The 22,742-nt window shown below is 30.8% G+C and overlaps 1 protein-coding gene across 5 annotated transcripts in view; it reads left to right on the top strand.

Moving 5' to 3' along the window:
* LOC124544000 (DNA-binding protein D-ETS-4) overlaps window positions 1-22,742 on the top strand; it is a 36,518-nt gene that overhangs the window by 3,373 nt on the left and 10,403 nt on the right. The window contains exons 1-3 of one of the 5 annotated variants that reach the window (XM_047122343.1): window positions 9,996-10,093; window positions 19,245-20,019; window positions 20,720-20,874. In XM_047122343.1, coding sequence (XP_046978299.1) covers window positions 10,046-10,093; window positions 19,245-20,019; window positions 20,720-20,874 — 978 coding nt within the window. In that variant the 5' untranslated portion in view covers window positions 9,996-10,045. Of the gene's footprint in view, window positions 1-9,995; window positions 10,094-14,811; window positions 15,052-19,244; window positions 20,020-20,719; window positions 20,875-22,742 lie in introns of those variants that run through there. The other 4 variants (XM_047122345.1, XM_047122346.1, XM_047122347.1 and 1 more) reach the window with 4 other exon arrangements.

Below are 22,742 nucleotides of genomic sequence, written 5' to 3'. Positions count from 1 at the left end.
AATTTAGTCACATATAAGATTAGTAAATGGATCAATTCTACTAACAGATTGTCACTTTATCACAATTGAGGCGGAACATAAACCATTGAAATAAAAATGAAATATAAATTGTTTTCCACATAACTGTACTTGGTAACATATGGTTATATGGTGTATATAATCACGCTGTAACCTTAAGTTTCAAAGTCAGTTATTAAAGTAATATTAAAATAAACCAATTTTAAACATCATGTGTACACATTTTTGGTTCCAATCCTAAAGATATTAAATCGACGAAGTTAAATCGCAAGAGTTCGAAATTAGTAGAATTGCCTCAAGAGAAGTCTTAGATATATTATGATCTATTAAATTTAAATTGTACATCTATTTAAAATTGGAATTGAATTTAATTATCCTCTGAGTCCGTTCATTTGCATATCGATTAATTGATTTAGAGCGGTCTTATCATTCGATAAGATAAAACTAAAAAAAATATTGATACTTAAACTTTTGGAAAATTATTAGAAATAAAAATAAAAGGCATATCGATTCTATTTTGTTTTATAATTGTTAGTATAATATACTGTTATTAGTATTGTATAATTATTAATTTATTTTTTTGTTTATAAATTGTAATGAATGAATCGTTCCAAATGATTGAATTTCATAAAAAAATCGTCACAGTGTTATATTTATCTTCCATAAAAGAGTTATTATAAAAAATAAACTGTACGAAATAACGGTTATTGATTGAAATTTGCCGCATCTCATTATATTTGTAACGCCATATTAATCATAAAAAGTTACTTTCAGAAAAATAAACAACTATTTTAAAATAAAATAGTAGTTTATTAATATGGATGTGTATACCATAAGAAAATAAAGTAAATAGGATATTCAATAATCCTTTTTAATGACTAATGAGGAGACAGTACTAAAAATATACATTAAAATAACGAAAAGGTTAGAAATTAACGAATAACAACTACTATAATCATTATATGTTAAAAAAGTACACTACTGAGTTTCTTGCCGGTTCTTCTCGGTAGAATCCACTTTCCGAACCGGTGGTAGCTTCACTTAATTGTCTTCAATTCAAAAGTGCTTGTAAAAGCCCACTTGAATAAAGTTTATTTTGATTTGATTCATTGTTAAAAATTATTTCTTGAGTTGCAATGTTTAGATTATAATAAAAATGCAGATTACTTATAAGTCATAGATATAGATAGGTAAGAAAATTAGAAAAAAGTATAACGTAGTCGGGATTGCACAAAACCCAAAATTAAAGTATATAGGCGAAGGTGTCATGGGTCCTATTTGTTTGGGTCTACCTATTAAAAGGGTCGAAAAAAACAATGTATAGTTACTACGTTTTATTTACCATCGTAATTCATGTTGATTTTATATCTCAGGGTCCCATTAACGTGCGTCATTTATTACAACTTCCGACATTTGTTGTAACAATCATACTGTTCGCAATCAATTAATTTGATCTCTCGTGTCTGTATATTAAATATTTATTAATAAAAAAAATGCACTGTAATACAAACCTGCTAATGTTTCAACTAATTCAAATTTTTTATAATTGTTTTTAGTTATTTAATATCTGAAGACATATGTACATGATAGCTTATAGACAGCTTCGTGTTAACTCATCAATGTATATAGTATTCCAACTTTTTTAGTTATTATTCCGTCAGAAAAGGTTTATTACAGCTGAATTTTGATACAGCTTAATATAAACTGAGGTATGGTTAAATTTATTCGCTTGTCGTGCTTTTTAATACAATAAAAAATATATATAGCAATTATTAATAACACACGAAGACAAATCAAGCCTTAAGTAATCTGATTTAAAAAATACGTTAAGTACAAACAGACCTTGAAAAAATTTGCAAAGTTCATGCTCACCATGATATATAAATTAAATTTAAAAGTCAACGTCCAACGTGACGAATTAAATCCCAATTATCGTTTATAAAAAGCATGCTTGTAATAAAATATTTACGAAGTATACACTTAAGACCAAGACAGATTTGTCTTGATCCTGTAAATAACCTTATTCGAAGTATCGGGTGAAACCAATATATATTTTTTTGTAAGGTAGAGATACGTTCCATGTCTTGAGTTTGTAGGCAGATCATTTAGCTTAAGAACTCGGAAGCATGCACTGAAGGCCATATCTTTGTTGTTTACCCAAACCAGTTACGAGCAAACGAAACGAATATCAACTCTATTGAATTGTTTTAAAGTTCATTTTCGAACACCGCTTAGATTACTACTTTAAGTTTTTTGCAAGATTTCGCAGATGTCTAGGTGATAAATTTTTATAGGTTAATTTTTATTGTTGCTTAATGCCTTGTAGATGTAAATTAATAGCCTGTTAATATTACTTTGTCATACATTAATAGTTGATTAAATCAATATGAGACTCGCTTGGAGTCGTTTATATAATAATAATTTATTTTGTTGCAAGTTACTCGTAATAAAAGAATAAAAAGCTTTTAAGATCTACTTATAATGTCATATTATATTATTTTCTATATTTACCAATAGTAAGCGATACATAAAGAGAATGGAGGATGTTTTTATTATTTTACATATTATACGACTAAATACAAAAGACACTTACTATATATTTTTATTTATTTTTATTTTATGGTATAGGTTGGCAGACGAGCATATGGGCCAAGTGATGGTAAGTGGTCACCATAACCCATAGACAATGACGCTGTAAGAAATATTAACTATTCCTTACATCGTCAATGTGCCACCAACCTTGGGAACTAAGATGTTATGTCCCTTGTGCCTGTAGTTACACTGGCTCACTCACCCTTCAAACCGGAACACAACAATACTAAGTACTGTTATTTGGCGGTAGAATAACTGATGAGTGGGTGGTACCTACCCAGACGGGCTTGCACAAAGCCCTACCACCAAGGATATACAGTCCATAATTTCATTATATGAAAGTATTTTATAACATGACATTTTTAAATCAATTGAACAACAATGTTAATACATTGCAATGTATAGCAATTAAATTATACAATTTCTCTCAGATCGTAGTTAACATATGCGAATGAATCTAAATGTATGTTAGTCATTGGGTGTAAAGTTCACACTCAGTGTAAAACTATTTAGAATGACCTCAGAGCTATTTCGTCGTCAATTTAATTGGGATGAATATTTTATAACAATGATACAACCACTATTGATATATAAATCATTGTATAAAATATAATAACAGCGGATAATCATAATAATCAGTAGGCTTAATGAGTTCAATATTTGAATCTTAACCAATTGTGATTTCAAATTTGGAAGCGTTTGTTGTTAACCGTTATTTTATTTTTATTATTCATTTCGTGTTCGATATTTGAAAATATCGTAAGGTGAAGCCAGTATTATATGAATATGTAACAAATATTCTGTATACAATCCTCATTGGAAAAGCTCCTAATTTACTTCTCATGTAGAGGCCCTATCCCATTATCAGTATTTTAGCACACATTTGCTTCTATATATGACACATTTCATTACACGAACCACGCTAAAACAGTCATTTGTTTTTATATTAAATAAAATCTATAAATACAAGACATAACTTAAGATATATGATCTGTTTTATTATATTTATACGCTTGTTAATTATAAAACGCAGACAGTGCGCTATTTTTATAATGAGTATGAAAAAGTTTCAAATATTTTTCCCGCGATTATAAAACTGTGTCCGAGTTCTAGTTCAAATGCTTTTCTTATGCTGTTGAACATTACACGAACCACTCGTTCGTGTTGAAGCAATTAGTGTTATGTGGATTTTATTATTTGTGTTACTTCTATTGAAGTACTGGAGACTTACTTGAAAATTGACTCTTGTAGGCACTTCTGAAAACATATTATTTTGTAAAAAAAAAAAATTAAACATCAATCGCTACATAAATGTAAATTGGATCGAGAAAAAGTCAATAGATTTTTTCACCAATAAAATTTCGTTATAATGATTAAATTAGATTACCCTGTAAAACAAACCACGTTTAAACACTGCTTTCATAATAATTAATTAATAAACGATGACGAGCAATTAGGGATATATGGTACAATGTTGTTTATTAATTAATTAGTCACAAGTTATTTTGTTAAGTAATATTATCTAACTAATAGATCATAGACAAAACAAATTCGTACACAGTGACAAAAGTTTTACAATACACATTCAATGAGTTTCGTCGGATATTTCATAACAGTGAAGTGGCCAGAGAGATTTTGGCGATTGTTCGCGAGTCGATTTTCACTTGTCTCTATTCGGGTCGAGGACACCGCTTCTGGTTTAAGTTACGTGATCTGAGTCTAAGTTAATGTAAGAATATGGATGCGGCATGACTCATAAGCCAAACAATGTCGAAAATTTCTAGAGTTTTTATATGCAGGAGTAAAAGTATTAAACTACTTATAAGCAATAAAATATAAAATAGTATAATATAATTCCTAAGTTAGGACTGTAACTTTTTATCTTATGGAATACGATTAAAATTTAAAAAAAGCATAAGAAATTATGTTTAAAACATTATATTCAAAAAGTTGCGAAATAATTCACGTAAATAAAGTTACTGTTAGTAACAAGTTAATGGCAATAAAAACTTTCAATATTTGTTGAAATAATTAATTAACGTTTTAGCAAACACACTTCATAATTTTCCTTAAATATCGGCATTAATGTCACCTTATTTTATATAAATACGCTAAGACAAGAAAGCCTCTTGTCTATTCTCTTGTGTTTTAGAGGCAATTTCCTTCTTTTCGTGTTCTAAATATGAAATTTCATTTTTTCCTCAAGTATAAGAAAAAGTTTTCAAATGTTATCAGACGTACTCATTTCTGATACGTCTTTTTATATCATAATTTAGATCAATAATCAAGACTTGGAAAATATATCGATCTTTAATCCACGATAATAATGCGTATAGCGATTACTATTTATTTTTGGAATAATCATTATTATTAAGTGCATTATTAAAACATTATTAACACAATATATATAATTGCGTCATGGTTTAAAAAAGTTTTAAATTTCCTAACGGCATTCAGCAGTGTTGCAAGGCTTTTAGACTTTCCATCTTGAAGTATGATTCACTTTGTTGTGAGATCCTAACAGGTAAATCAGAAATGAATATAATGTACACATTTTGTGAGTTCCACACATGACTCAGATGATTTGTATTTATAATACTCAATGTTTAATTTTCAATACAATTTCTAGGAAAATTCGTAATTTGAAGTGAAGAATGGAATTTTGATTTTTGAGGTCAAAATGAAGAAAGATGAGTAATTTAGTTTAATTTAAGACTAAAGGGCGACCTACCATACTGTTAGTGGTCAATGGCGCTGTATAAAATATCAACCATCATACATCGCCAATGATTCGCCACTAGCCATGGGTACTAAGATATCAAATTCTTTATGTCTGTAGCTACACTGGCTCACTCAATGTTACTCATTAGCGGTAGAATATTTGTTGAATAGGTAGTATCTGTTACCATTAAATTTTAAAGCGCTTCACCTACGTTTAACAGCTTGAAGAAATCTACATGTAACAAACTTAAATTGAGTAACAGAAAAAAGTACCTCGAAAAATATTATTCTCAAAACAAACAAAAACAAAATTACGCGTCGAATTACATGACACGAGATCCATCCAGTCTTCGCGCGCCGTTTTAAAGTTATACGGCTTCAATGTTGTCTTATGCGACGTGATCTTATAACGAAAATATGTGCACCTAAGATTTAATATTATATTAGAAATAATATACATATTGTACTTAAATACGATAGTTTTGAAAGTAGGAATTTTAAAATATTATTTTTAGTGATGAAGAGCTGAGACGCCCAGTGGTTAGAACGCGTGCATCTTAACCGATGATTGCGGGTTCAAACCCAGGCAAGCACCACTATATATATATGTGCTTAATTTGTGTTTATAATTCATCTCGTGCTCGGCGGTGAAGGAAAACATTGTGAGGGTTTCCTCACGATAAAAATGCTGCTTTAAAATTTCCTTTCATCGAAATTCTGCCACATGTGTATTCCATAACCCGCATTGAAACAGCGTGGTGGAGTATGTTCCAAACCCTCTCGTTAATGAAACAGGAGGCCTTAGCCCAGCAGTGGGTAATTTACAGGCTGTTACTTTACTTACTTTACTATTTTAGTGATAGTTTGTAGCTTAGTCAGTTCGTTCAGTTAAATAATCAATAACATTTTCATTGAGACAAAAATATTTTTCATAAAAGGCAATTGTCATGTAAACGCTAAATAGAATAATAGCGGAAATTTACCTGATTAGACATTCCAAGAACATATATTCTTTTATTTATATTTTTTTCATGTTTTTATATAAAAGAAATATTGGGTTTTTCAATCAAAGCATGTAAAGCCGGTCATATAACTGAATGCTAAAGATTACTCTCTATGGAACATGGGAGGAGTAGAGAATATCGTAATTATCTTATGTTTAGATAATTGTGATTAGCCACTGCATCTATTAATATTTTAAGATATTATTCTATATTTATATATTAAGTTGTTTTCCACGAAATGATAGATTAGACAATATTATTTTTTTGTTAAAATTATAACATTAACTTTACTCAAATGTAATAGTTTAAATAACAATGAAAAATTGTTTCTGTTTTTGTTTTTATCGTTCAGCTTCAAGATCCTATAAGTATTTGAGATTTAAAAATATACGCCTACTTAGAATGAAAGAAAACATATTGCTTAAATTGAATTGTACTAGAAATCTCTAAGCAAGAAAGGGATGGTTATAGTTTTGATCTGAATATCGTACACGAATATAATACAATAATAAATTATCATTGTTCTCATATAAACACTCTCGAGTATAGATTGTTGCGTTACTGATCGAACGAGTGAAAGGAACTTGCGTCATATTAATTCGTGGTAGGTATATGTAACGACCTTGTGAAACTGCACTAAATTATATTAAATAGTGTCTGTTGTTCCTTTGTCTTATATAATTTCCTATATCTATATAATAATTTTCATTAATAGCCTGCTTTAATGGATTTTTATAAAAAGATAATAATATACCTGCACTGTGAAACTATTTGCTTTTATACTTGTCATTACTTATTGTATTTTATTTATCTAAAATATTTATTAAATAATTTATCATTTTATTCAAATAATAAATAAAGATAATGTATGTTTTAATCACTTTCTTAAGCGTTTACATGTATTTTTCATCATCAATCAAATATGTGATTAATTAAAAGAAAAAAGCTCATACGACTACAAATATCCCAGTCTTAATTATTGAAATCGAAAAGGTTAAGAATTCTAAAACTTGATTTAACATACCTATATTTCTGCTTCATTAAAACATTAAAAAATAATTACAAATAAATTCGGCGCCATGATCGACTATACCTAATTTGAAACAAGCCATAAAATATTTTAAAAATAATTCTTCTTATAAATGTCTGTTGCTAAGTCGAATAAACCACCAAAAATACATAGAAAAAACACCTTTATGAAACAGAAATAATGGCTAAAATAAAATGCATATTTTAAAACTTAATTTTCATAGCATACGTGAAGTCTAATATCAATACAAACGATTACAGACTCTACAATAAAGAAATAGAGTTTAAAATTCAATGGGTTTTAGTTAAGGCGTTATATGCTCGTACATAAGACGCCATCTTGTTTCACTGTGAGCGGGAAAACCAGGGGCCTTGAAGACCTGTTTTGTTTGATCTTACAGACGGAGAACCGAGCTTTGTGCCAACAAATGACCGATTAAGCTAAGTTTGATTACGATTACGCATTTATCTAACAACAAATACGATTATTTAAGCCTCTTTAAACAAAAATAAAATATGATTTCCTTTTTTTATCGATTCTCAAAGCTATTTCAAATAGTCCGAAATTAATTTTTATATTAGATATGTAATATAATTGAAAGAGGTTTCCATTTTTTAAGTTTTTATGCGTTGTCATTACGACTATACAATAGTAATAATCTTTTTATTACAATGACAAACAAACATCAACGTTGGAAATTATACGTGGCACGTGTCAGCGTATTGTTATTTTTTATCTGTAATTTTTGATAAAAAAAACTTGTTAATTTAATTTATTAGAACTTGAAATTGTTTCTAAATTGATAAAATGTGATAATATTATTATTCGATTTCATTCAACCTTCTCCTCTTAGGGAGAGGACGTCATAGCCCAGCTGTGGGAAATTAACAGGCTGTCGTGGTTGTTAGTGATCATTCGGTATATAATATTAAAACTATTCTATTTGACAAGACTATTGGAGTCCTCTTTTAACGCTACACGTGAGAAAGAGACAAAAACTGTCTCTTCAAAGTTTACTTAAGACTGCATTCAACGGGGTCAGGTCCTTGTATTTTTACCCGACTGCCAAAGAAGGAGGGTAATGTTTTTCGAGTGTATGTAAGTATGTATGTATGTCTTTTCCTTTGTGACCTCCTGTAGCCTAAACGGCTTGATGGATTTTGATGTATGAGGTATCGTTAGATTTGTCTTGATTACGGGAGTGTCATAGGATACATTTTATCCTAAAAGTCCCACGGGATAAAGACATAATAATATTTTTTCTAAATTTCCCTTTAAAAAATATGTATGCGGTATCATTAGATTCATTTCAATCACGGGAGTAATTAATATAGGATACGTTTTTTCTCAAAATTCCCACGGGAACATGTTAATTCTGCGTCAACTAATTGATATGCTCGAGTATACAGCCCGAATGCGGGCACACGCATAAGGGCACACGTCGTTGACGGTCGTCTCTAAATAGCGATTTTTTCGATACTTCGTCGTCTGACGCGAAACTTATAAAGTATAAATAACTCGTTCTTTTTCTTTCGTGTTTCTTTTACTCTTTTTTTAGTGTGCAGTCGGGTATTTTGTTTTTTTAATAATAATATTTATGATACTTGTTATATAAAGCGTTACATAGTATACATATATATTACCTGTATTAGAAATGATTTTATTATAATTTGAATAAATTATGCAGCATATTTAAATATTAATCGCTGGCTGTTTTAACTTTTATATCTATGTTTAAATTGCAACAAGCACTGTAAAAATAATATTCGGACTAAGGTACATTAATTACAAATGTTTTTTATTTAAATTGTGTGTTATCATAAAGTGGTATAATTTTTTTTATTGTATTTACATTGCACACATCATTGACGTTAGTAATTTACGCTTTTATATAAAGAATCGATAATATACTTAATATTTGATATGACATAGACTAAATGAGAAATAAGTTAACACATAGGTATATATCATGTAATCTATTATGAATATACATATATAATACAATTTTACAAAAACAATGGCTCTAAATAAACGGCTTCGGAGTAAGCATTACAAAAATAAGAGAAAGAATAGGGATTATTCGTTGAATAAATTTCAAGATCCAACAGTAATTTCAAGCAATTTTATAACGAATATAATATATTATAATGTTCCATAGATCAATAACGGCCCCGAAGACCATTCTCCAGGAAGCCTAAACTACATGTACGAGCACGAATGCAATTTACATTCTGAACAGCCAGCTACCAAACACAGGGATATCACAGGAATTGAAAGCAAAACTTAAGAATTTGGGATCTGTAGACACTAAAACTATCCATTTAACCAATCTATAAATAGAGAAAGGTCTAACTAAATGGTTAACATTTTGACACACATGTTTTTGACAATACAATACCAAAAATATTAATCCACGACGATTAGCTGACGTCAAACTAATAACATTGTCTTCTGTGACGCGCGGTGTCAAGCTATCTTATCGAGTAACTCTGCACTTTGTTCCCGAGATAACTCTCAGATAAACTCTAGAATAAATTCTGATAGTGAATACGAAAAAAAAATGTAAGTGACACACCGAAATTTTTAGTTGCATGTTGTCGAATGTGTTGTTAATGTAATATAATCGGATTCAATTTATGTTAACTTTAAAATTGTTTAGTTTCTTTACCGATGAGGTAGTATGATGTTATACTGGAGATACAAAATATGTGCAAAAGATTTTCATCAGGTACCTATTTTTGTTTCATTTTTAATTATTTACCAAATAAATATTATGCAGTTTCTGTTGTACAATGTACCTAACTTAATAGGTTTCACGGGATTATGGTACCGTTTGCTGATTCTCAGTAGAACCTACTTTTGAAAATGTTGTTAGTGTTACAGTCGTTCAACAATGACGATTTAATTTTTATTTTGATTTTCAACCAGGTCTATGGGAAATAAATACGAATATTACTTAATACATACTTTTAGAAATTGCGTACAACAGAATCTGCTATAATGTTATAAATAGCAAATATATAGTTATTTTAAAAAGAAACATACGTGCTATTTAATTATGGCATGTTAAACTGTGGACTTATGTATAGTTAACATTTGTCGACACACAATAATGTAGATCTATTTACATTTAAATTTTATAGATGTACCCTTTTAATTAATTGGTGATTTAAGGGATGTCTAACAGTTCTTAGAATGATGACCATCAAGTAGCCAATTGGTCAGTACGCATGTATGTAATGTAATTATTATAGCAAAGTTACTTAATACAAATATAAATGAATAACTTAAAGGCTTTTTATGTAATTTTTTGTACTTATGTCATTATGATGCAAGGTGGGCGTGTCGCTATGTTTTGCTTATACAAATAGGTGTAGTACTAAAAATAACTCCTGACCTTAGTATGGCATTGTGATCCGTTGTACTTACAATAAGTTAGGGCCTCCTAATTCAAACAAGTATAGTATTCAGATTAATAAATTAATCGTTCTACTGAAGTTATTTTCACCACCTTGAATATTTGTATCCAGTACCTTTGGATCTGTAGCTTTATTAAAACTAGCTACCAGACCAATGAGTTCAATAGAATAACACACGCTAGTCAGATGGCATTTCCGATTACATAACGCATTATGTTTATCTATTGACGATTCTGTAAACGTGCGCCTGCGCTGCTTTTTGATTCAGCAAACCTTTCTCGACCCTTCGTTGAATAGGAACATTGAATGATAATTTAATATCCAATAATAAGTATCTTTGCATGTGAAGGAATGTGCGTGACAAGATTTTATGTATTATTTACTTTGTTATGAAATATTTTTTTATTACTTTGTAACAAATATGCAGCAAGCAATCTGTTTTTAGGAATATTATTTATTTTTAGGTAATAAATACAAAGATTATCCTTTATTGTTCCTTGACGCAACTGTTATATGTGAATATCTATTAGGTTGTATCTATCAAACACAAAAAGTTACATGGCATAGCATTGACTCGCGATAAATATTATTGACTTACTAAAATTACAAAGTATTATAACTAATGTGGCTACTTTCTTTATATACATAACTATAGTTTTATGTGACGTAACAATTTTGGAAGAATACTCGATTTTCAAAATATTTACTGAAAATGTACATGTATTGTATATCAACCTACCCTATAACAATAGCACGTGGTCTTTTGGCAAAGTAATTACTGGAAATTTCTGGATTCAATTGATATTGTATTGGGTTTAAGGTCGATTAACATTATTATTTTAAGGTTAAATATTGTTTTAAACATGATATAATTTTATAAATTGTTTTACTTAAAATATATATACATTGTCAGCTTGTTGAAATAATATCTTTGACCTCTATTGACCTGGCATGTGTAAACTAACTTATCGTTTTTTTTTCTATATATATTAAAATAATATATTTTATAAATATATCCATATATCTAATCAATTTGATACAAGTCCAGAATATCAAATCACGTGGTACAATACGTTTTGTCGCATATGACATTTCCTCTGGCATTGAAAGACTTGGAGCTTTTTTCACCACCGAATTAATTCTATTATTTTATACTAATGTTAATTCCAAAAACATAATGTTTTTATAATTAATTATATTTACATTTCCAACATTTATTTTTGTTTCACTTTTTGCTACAAGCTCGTCGATGTCTTTTTTATGCGTGTTCAAATTGTAAAGGCACGTGACGCGTGAAAACATACCCTTTTTCCTATGATTTTAATAAAAGAGATGATTTTACTCGATGCTAAACATTACGTACACATATAATTCTCGGAATATCAATGAAGATGAACGGATGATATTCATGATATATTACATAAAACGCGTCGATCAAATTTAGCTTTCCTATCATTGGAATAGAGCACATTTTACATTGAGTACAATTGGTTTTGAGTTCTTTTAGCATGTTGTCGTGTACGTAAACAATTATATCACGAACTAAAGTTTTTCCCACGTGTTTCACGTCACATAAAAGCTGTGCTTGTGTGTGTAATTAGATGTTTCTATGTGTTGGGCAGTTTTATAATTAGACTATGAATGAAATGAACGCTCGTGACGTCATCGTTTCTTGACCAATGACAGTGTAATTGGTTTTTATATTTTAACGTTGGTTTATCTTTCACTATCAAATGAATAAGGTTCTGATTTTGAAGTAATTTTCTCAGTTTGGTATCTTCAATATGTTTATTAAAATCCTACTTTTTGAACGGCAATATTAAGTAGGAATTTGGTACTATCCAGTTATATAATATAGATTATATATTAGTAGAATACATATAGACGGCAGATATAGTATTATGTCATCATTGTCTTATTTATTAAATAGCGTTGACTTAAGTGATTTTATAATATTTTATCATATACTTTAACTATAAAAATGGTTACTAATGCCATGCTAATATAAAGTGAAAACAAACAACTGTAGAAAAAATGTACCAACGTTGTTTTTAAATCTGACGTATATATATGTTCAGTAATATTACACGCAATCAAAATCTTTATGCATTTACTATTTATATCAGTTTTTATTTTATTTAAAACAATTAATAAATATATTAAAGACTCCCTAGAAGAAAAATATTATGATGGTAAATTTATTTATGTAAATATTTATTGAACAAAATCATTATCCAATTGATATGTAGCTAGCATACATAGCATTACGCTAATGTAGTATATTTTTTATGAAGTTTTATATTTATTTTTATACAGCTCTATATAATATTAAGATGCAACGTCAAAGAGAAAACTAGTAAAAAGGTTAAATAAGATATTTGTCTTCAAATTCATTCTGAATTAGTAGACTATATATTGCTTTTAATTTAAATCTATATCTTCTTTATCTATCTATATTTCATTAAGTAGTGCAAGTAGCTACCACTGCTAATACCTTACAATGCCAATACACCACCAACCTTGGATACTGAGGTGTTGAGATTCTCGGATTGGAGTAGAATAGATTATGATGACTACCAACCCAGACAACCATCTATTCTCATTCTTCATTTTTTATTAAATGTGTCAACAAATACGGTTCTATAAAAGTTCTTATATGATTATATTATGAAGTGTATGGACATTCAGATTAGTGTTGATACTTAGAAATTGTATAATGGTTCCTAGTTATTGCCATTCTAGGATCCTTTATGGGAATTTCAAGTCTTGCTCAGTTATATTAATAACACAATATAGGCGTTTTGGAATAACCAGTTTGAATTTATAAGTAATTAATGGAATTTTAATGATATTATCACGTGACTAGATACATTAATATATTCAATAATCACGTTGTATCATTCGATATAAAATTATTCAATTAAAACTGTGCTTTATATTTACATAAACTGTTTGTTTAAGTTAATCTCAAATCGGAAAATCGATAAATACAGTTCTTTATGAATGCGTTGAGCTGTAGTCACGATTATTATTTTTACACACGATTATAATTGTCACAAATATATTATACACGTAGGAAACAGTTCCTTTATTTACACATATATTTTCTAACTTCATGTTAAATTGATCGAATAAATTAAAAAAATTGAACCATTATTTTTGAATTAAGTAAATAATATAGGAACGATCATCTGTATAAACGTTTAGATTATATGGTAAATAACTTCATTTGCTTAATAAACGGTGATTCAAATCAAACAGTATGGTATTCGAATAGGCTTTTGGATTGACATTTGTAAGTCGATCACTACGTAAGGCTTTGGTTTGATTAGTAGATTGCATCGATAAAAAATACGAATATTTTTCATCTAGTTAGATAGATACTTTAATATAAAAAATATATATAACGTTTAATTACACGTATGAATTAAAATTAAAAATTAAAATAAATATTTAATATTAATTAGTATATTGTATATGTTCCAAAATATTGAATATGTTCCAAGCCCTATCCCATTAAGGGAAAGGAGGCCTTATTCCAGCAGTGGGAAATTTACAGGCTGTTACTTTACTGTACTTTAGTATATTATTTATTGAACACATTTTTAATTTTTTAGATTAACTTTTTTTTATAAATAATTTTTTAAGTTTACAATTTTCCTACCAATCACATAAACAAAGATTTGATTTAGTTTATAAACAGGAAATTTGTTGAATAATTATAATTATTTCCCGTTACCATTTATATGTATAGTTTGTTATACGAAATTTATAAAAACAAACAATAACAGTCTAGGCATTAGTGACGAAAATTATATAACTCTCATTGAATAGTTTTGAATGGAAAGGCACAAGTTATATTTTTATTTCTATCTAAATGAACGTCATCGATAATTAAACGAGTAATGACGTATACGGTGTAGTATTGTTCAGATTACACTATTAAAGTTCGATATTAGTTTAGAAGCGTATTTCCCGGCGTGACGCAGGCCTTCATTGATTCAAAGGCAGTGTGCGCGGGCGCAGAGCTCAGTGGCTGTGTGATCTACTCGCCGTACACACGCGGTCATGGGCCAAAAAAACTACGTAACCTCAACTTAAGTAACAGCCGAGTCAGTCGCCGGTGTAGCCTAACCTCAAAATCCAACATGGACGCGACAACAGAGGCTCAACACTGACACGACTGACATTTCGAGTGAGTGGGGATTTTTGTTTAATAATATCAGTGATATTGAACTGTTTCCTTCGTTGAAGAGCGAACCCTAATGTGAGTTATTTGATTACGATTGATAAGATACTTTCTTCCAGCAAAAACATCGAGAAATTAATGATATATCGATTCAATCAAAATATATCGATATTCAAATCGGTGTCTGATGTTCGACTATTTATTTCCTATGTTTTATGCTTCTGCTAATGATAAATCGTGTGCTAAATTGTATTCTATAATTTAAAATGTTTTGAGGTTAATACATTTATTAGTTTTTCAGTGTTAAAATGATTGAAAGTTAGACTTAAGTTAACATTAATAAAATGTGTTAATGTCGTTATTTTTATAATTTATTATTCTCAAACTTAGTGGGATTCCCGGCAATTTGTTTTTTGTACTTTTTAACATCTTATATTTATAGTGGCCGAAACATGTTCTAAATGCTTTGCAAACTTTGTTTGAGTGCCATAAAACGGAGTAAAGAGCATAGTTCAGACTGAAACGCTACGAATACTATATACGATGCAGTGCATTGTAAATCTTATTCTATTGACATAGAGTTCTAATTTGTTTGAACGATGTTCTATAAAGGTTGTAAATCGGTGCTGTTCTGCCAAAACTAATGGGCAATTTAAGTTAATCTGTCTGAGACATCTCGTAACGAGACTGGTGTGTCTATTGTTGTATTATGCAAAAGTATATCACATGTGATTTCGTATCAAGCGCTTACGCTTTCTGATACTAACATTAAATTTAATATTTGTCATTCAATACACGAATTTCGAAAATAATTATGTAAGATTTGTGAAACAAATAAAAGACAATATAATACGTCAGAAATGACTTCTAATTATTTACACGTGTTACATATTTCGACAATGTCTAAATACAGCTCATTCGTGAAAAACCCAAGGTCTTGTCTAAATCGTTACAGAAGGCTGAGATCTGTCTGATCACGCGCATGCCTGGTCTGCTCTAAAATCAAGCACAATAGACATTACGTCAGAGCGGCAGTCTAATTTCAACGGAAGTTCAGAAACTTTACATTGAAATTTGACGATGATGCATGAATAGAGTCAGGCTTAACGATGGCGATACAACATGGAAATTGTTATAAAGTTAATTTTTTATACTGAGTCTGTGGATGTACCAAAAAAGGGCTTAACTGGCCTACTTTTAATGCGAAGATTTGTCGTTGTTATCGCATCAAGCTATACGAATGGACTCTTTTACATCGTCAATGTGGCCACATCTGAGAAGAAACATTTACCATAACTTGTATCGCCTCTGCTTTGGGAACTAAGAGGTTATGTTTGCTTATGTAGAGTTGAAGATGGCTTAGATGGGCTTGCACATAGCCCTACAACTAAGTGAACCCTTGATCTTCGCTTATGATTCACGCGATCTAAACGCAATAGCCTTTTAATTATATGCACAAGAATTTATTCCGCATAGATTCCGATTGTGCAAACCCGAAATTCTTTCCATACACGTTGCTATGTCTAATACTTCCGCATGCCTAACGACTTGAGTTCAAAGCTACATATATAGATTTTTTTATTAATTTAATCGGACTCACGTGTATATTCGATAGACGACAGAATAAGCTACTAAGTGTCATTGATGTTTTTATTTTATTTATTTTAGTAATTATGTATCCAAAACGAAAATTTCTGTCCTATATGTACTTTGGGTTCTTCTGCATACACGTAAATAAACAAAAATTTCGTTGATATAGGTTTGTAGTATTAAAACAACCGCTCTTTACTAAATGGCTAAAGTACACGGTACATATACCAAAGTAATTTTTTTTACAATTTTTTATCTGTCGGTCTGTTTGTTGTGGTTACTATCTGGAACTGCTAGATCCATTTTGACGAGACTTTCACTGGTGGAAAGCATCTCTCTCCTCATATAATGAGGAGTAAATTAGACTACACTAATAACTTTTTTTCGTTAAATATAAACGTCTACAGTAAGTCCTTCAATACAGAAATTCATGTAGACCATTTAAGATCGAGTGGAATGGTGACAAGAATGTCAGCAGCAATTTCTGCTTAAATCACAATTTCCATTCCCTATAAGAATATTTAACTTAAAATTAGTTCAGTGTATATCTTCAAAATTGTTTACCTAATTATATTCGTAGATTTCTTGATTCATATTAATAGCTTTAACTGTTTCCATTTTAAAATTACCAGATTAAAATTAGTTTTTTATGTCAATATTTTTAAATGCTAATACGAAATCGATGAGATTCTTCATACAATAATAGATCGTGAATTTTAATAAGTCATTTATGTGACACGTGTTTTATACACTGCTCCAAATAATGACATTAAAATATCTTGTCAGGCATCTGACCTTAAAATAATTTAAGCCTATAAAATATTTTTCCAATGTGTAATTTATAAATGAGGTTGTTTTTTTATCTATTTATATTAGATATATAATTGTGTAATACAATCCTAACTGGCCAGTTAGAATAATAGAATTCTGGAGAATGAAAAAAACAATCTAATGAACAATACTTTTAAGTAAAAAAATAATTTAAACAGAAACGAAATAAATTATTAATCTTATCCTCCTTCTATATTTTCTTGAAGACGACTATGTGATATCGCATCATTTAAGATAAATTAACAATAAAACTGTCAGAAGATAATCAAAACATTATAAATGTTGATATAATAATCGCTATGAACCATTTATAAATACGCTATCTACATATGCATCTCGTAATCTTAATAGGGGTTGAATATGACGTAAATGTAGAAGACATTTTATCTTAAATTGTTAATCAATGTGTATCTCTTCGAGATGGCCCAGTGGTTAGAACACGTGCATCTTAACCGATGATTGCGGGTTCAAACCCTGGCAAGCACCGCTGTTTCATGTGCTTAATTTGTCTTTATAATTCATCTCGTGCTCTGCGGTGAAGGAAAACATGTGAGGAAACCTGCATGTGACAAATTTCATAGAAATTCTGCCACATGTGTATTCCACCAACCCGCATTGGAACAGCGTGGTGGAATATGTTCCAAACCTTCTCCTCAAAGGGAGAGGAGGCCTTTAGCCCAGCAGCGGGATTTTACAGGCTGTTGTTGTTGTTATGTTTCTCTCGTCAATAATGCGAACGATGCTGTAGAGCTTGTCTTTGAATAAAACGCGTATATTTATCGTATGAACGTTCTCACGTTGTGTGAGGCAATTATCCAAGATGTCACATGGGAAAATCATTGTTCTGATATAATTCATGCAAACACTTTGCGTTTGATTACCTTAACCGACCGGTTAAACTTGCACTCACTTTTGGAATTGAAAAGGAAAATTTCTCAGTAAGCCGCTGTTCTTGATCACAATGGGGTTGTCACTGTGGAGAGTGTTGTTTTTTGCTTTACATTTTTATTAATTTAAAGTACCAGGCAATCATAAAAAGTTAGGAGATTGAGATTAAGTGAAACATTACGTACGCATTCGTTAAAGTCTCCAAGTTGACCGATGTTCTAACAACGATGGGGTTGTCGCTGTGGAAAGTGAGTGTTATTTTCTTGCCTTCGTCACATCACCAGTCATTCATAAATATGTAGGTCATAGAGTTTACATAAAATATTAAACAGTCCAAAAAAAATTAACAATGTGGTAGGTCTAACTACAGTGTGTAACAAGCTGTATGGTATGGTATTAAAAAATTAACGTCATAATTATATTTTATAAAAACTACAGCCGTAAAGTAAATTTAGACGGTTTATTTTTATCTCGCTTCGTCTAATGAGTCAGTTCTAATTTGAGATTACTTTGACGTTTAGATAAATAAACAAAGCGTAAAATGTAGAGGATATTTTGTTTAGGACATCTGGTTTCACGTCATAGTCTAAGTTTGACGCAAACGATTGACCTAACATCGCATCTTAACGTTCAATCGGTTTCAAATAATAATATTTGACCATCGTTTTATTCATTAAAAATTAAGCCTTGAAAATTATTATAAGTATCCAATTGAAAGGATTAATTAGAATAAAGTGTTATTTTAATGTAAGAAAAATGTAAAGATTCATATATAATGGATGTATATACTAAATATAGGGAGAACAAAGATTGGCTTAGTGGAATCACCTCAGTCATTCAAAGGTAGAATTGCTGTGATTTTCCGTACATATTAAACGAGTAATAAATTCTTTCTTCGTATTTTATCATACGAGTGTTTGTAATATTAATTTACATCTAACATTTTTGTTCTTTGTCCACAGATGCCACAGACGGTGCCCCGGTCTGGGTGCAGCCCCCCATCGGCGTCCCAGGGTGAGAGAGCGGTACCAACTTCACCCGCTGACATTCATCATCTTTTGCGCCTTCTCGGCGCCGAATCTCCACCAGAACCCATGTTGCACTCTCCTCCGACACATATCAAGCCACCTCCACCATACCCAGAAGATAACAATTACCTTGAACGCCTGTACGATTTCGAAGGTTATCCAACTCCGTCTCCCTCATCAGACGAGGGATCAATACCAACTGTGGCTCTTCAACCTCCTTCCCCTTACAACTCATTACAGTACTCCCCGATATTTATCAAAGAGGAACCAAACAGATTATCAGTTCCTGGCTTTGCTTCACCCTACCCATTATCACCGTCAGGTTCTTGTGTATCGTACGGTAGCCATAATCAATACTCATCGCCTGTACCCCAACACGAAGAATACATAGATATCGAGGAGCTTCTGAAAGAGAATCAAATATTACAAGAGAGTGTACAACAAAGTTATATAACACCCAAAATAGAAGTCGAAGAGCCAAGAGATCACATTCTCCTCCGATCAGCGCTTGAAGATACGTCATTCCAGAAGCGGCTTAACCTAAGACCGATTCCCTTAGAATTAGGAAGTGTCAAAATGGAAGAAAGTAGTGGCGGTGCCGGAGACGAAGCTCTAGTGGCGCCCGACATAGACCGCGTGCTCACAATGGCTATTGAACAGTCTAAGCGAGATGTAGACAATACTTGTACCGTACTGGGTATATCACCAGGTGAGTCACGTACTTGTGCATTGACTATTAAACATTTAAATACAATTCATACATATGTGAACGGTCCCGTAATAAACATTCTTCTATGATGTCTAACATGTGAGAATGTAGGCACTGCGATACAATCACGACGTTCAACCTATGACAGAATAATTGATCTTGATGACGTCGTCACATCACGGCAATACGGTAAAAAAATGAAGTATTTCCTCGTAGAGACTTAAGCTACTACATCAGCAAATAAAGATTATAAATAGATTCTAAGAACTTTATAAAAATGGTTGATTACGCAATGATCATTTTTAATACGTCTGTCGATGATCTTTAGCGCAAATAAAATCATGTCATATTTTTTGCGTAGCCTATTTGCATATTTTATGTTAAATTTTACGCGGTTGTAGGACTTTTTGCAAGTCTTGATACGACCTGTCATAATATGTATATTCTATCACCAAACAACTATGCTCATTATTCCAATTTGAAGAGTACTCGAGTCAGTATAACTACAGACCCAAGGGACCTAACATTTCAATTCATAAGTTTGGTAGCACATTGGTAATTTGGAAAATGCTTAAAATTTCAGAAGGAACAAATGCTACACATACCATCGTGTGGCAGTTTATTTTAAATAGTTTTTTGGCAATCATGAATCTTAATAGTTATTATTATTATATAGTACTACATAAAAAATTCTCAACAGATCCCATGCAATGGAACACAAGTGACGTCAAATCGTGGGTCGTGTTCACACTCCAACATTACAACTTGCCGATGGTACCTGCTGAATATTTTGCGATGGACGGCGCAGCACTAATCGCCCTCACTGAAGACGAATTCAATCAAAGAGCACCACAAGTAAGTGTACTTACATAATATGTTAATACGAGATCTTCCGTTTGGATGATACTTATATAAGATTTTAAGTTTAGTGATGCTATTATTACATATGATTAATTTGTGTATATAATTCATCTCATGCTCGGCGGTAAAGGGAAACATCGTGAGGCAGCTTGGTGGAATATGTTCCAAACCTTCTCTACAAAGGGAGATGAGGCCATTGCCCAACAATGGGATATTTACAGGCCGTTGTTGTTGTTGTTGATGCTATTATTCAAGAAGTTCGTCTCATGGTGGGGAGCCACTGTCAAAAAATAGCTCAAATGTTCATGTTTCAAATTGGAACAATTGAAGTTCCAATATGTTTTGCCGTATTTAATAATCACCGCCGGCTTAAGATTAATCGCCAGGATAGGCATAAAAGAGTTAGTTAGAGAGCTTGTTTCATAGCAAATTTAATTAAATTCGATACATTGGCTTGGCCGTGCAACAACAGACAGACAGTTACTTTCGCATTTATAGTATACATACATACTATTGAAATCTATAACACAGATATAGATTAATCTATTAGACACGTGTGAACTTGATGATGAGTCATTTCGTATAAAATTAATCTAACGCCAATGAATGTCTTTTTAATATCATTTATATGACGTGTCTCTTTGACCTTTACCGTATAGTCAATAAATATCATATTATCTGTAGCCCGCGGGCTATTCTGTTTTAAATGATCGGATTTTATGTGCCAGGTTCCAAATTTAAAATGGTATACAAGTTTCTTTTTAATTTTAATAATATGCAAACAGTTACAGCCCTGGGACTAAATTACATAAATGTTTAAAATTTTATTTATGTGTCATGTAATTAATGTGAAGTTTAATTATAAGGAAATATAATAAATTTTAGTAATCAATTATTTTTTTATCTTAATAACATATATAAATAGCTAACTGTTCTGAACTTTATATTTATGTATATAGATTCACAAAACTGTGTCTGTTTATCCTGTGTTTTGTTGACAAACTCATACTTTATTAATACCAAGGCCTAAATAGAGTTTTCTTATACGATAAAAAGAACACTGATTTAAATAAATGTAGTCAATAAAAATAGGAATATATGTCAAGGATAGTAGCAGTTTATAAGAATAAGCATTTATTTAGACATTATTGTCCGAAGAAGATCGAAACGAAACGAAATCTAAGAGTCGATTCACACGGCACTCGTCTTTGACGATTTGTCAAAAAAAAAACCGATACGTTATTACTATAGCATGTTCAAATTGCGGGCAATGTAATATTTGAAATTCGAATATATTCGAGTTAATTTTTGATTCAGTCATTCATTCAGTCATAGAGGTATCCACCGTAACGGTGGTACAGGGCCCAGGAGCACTAGTGATTCCGTCACGAATAAATGCGATTTGTGGTTTTTGACAAACATGAACACGTCATTTTACACGTTTCGTGACTCTGGTGTACATGTCCATTATCGTCCAAAATTACGTTACGATAAAGAATCCTCGTGTGTATGAGCCTTAAGAGTATCTATAACATAATCAAAAACTATTGTATAACCTGTGTATCCAAAGTCCATTCTGAAGAATTAGCGAGGACAGTTTGAATTTAAACGTGTTATTAATCAGTCTCATGTTGACATTTCGTTTAACTTTGGAATAGTTTTAATCACGTGACCCTGGGGGCGATTAAGGGCACTGATAAACATAGTTCGAAACTCGAACGCTGATAATAACTTGTTTATTTATTAACGGCTTTTGTAAACAAAATATTGCTTTAATATTTGTGTATTATAAGATCGAACCACGACTTCGTCGTTCGCGTTTTTGTATATATTTTATGAAATTTTTGATCGTGGAAAAAAAA

The sequence above is a fragment of the Vanessa cardui genome, chromosome 4 (genome assembly GCF_905220365.1).
Source record: "Vanessa cardui chromosome 4, ilVanCard2.1, whole genome shotgun sequence".
NCBI classification, from domain to species: domain Eukaryota; kingdom Metazoa; phylum Arthropoda; class Insecta; order Lepidoptera; family Nymphalidae; genus Vanessa; species Vanessa cardui.
The sequence above is the reverse complement of the archived record's forward strand: the minus strand, read 5'-3'. Positions and strand labels throughout refer to the sequence as shown.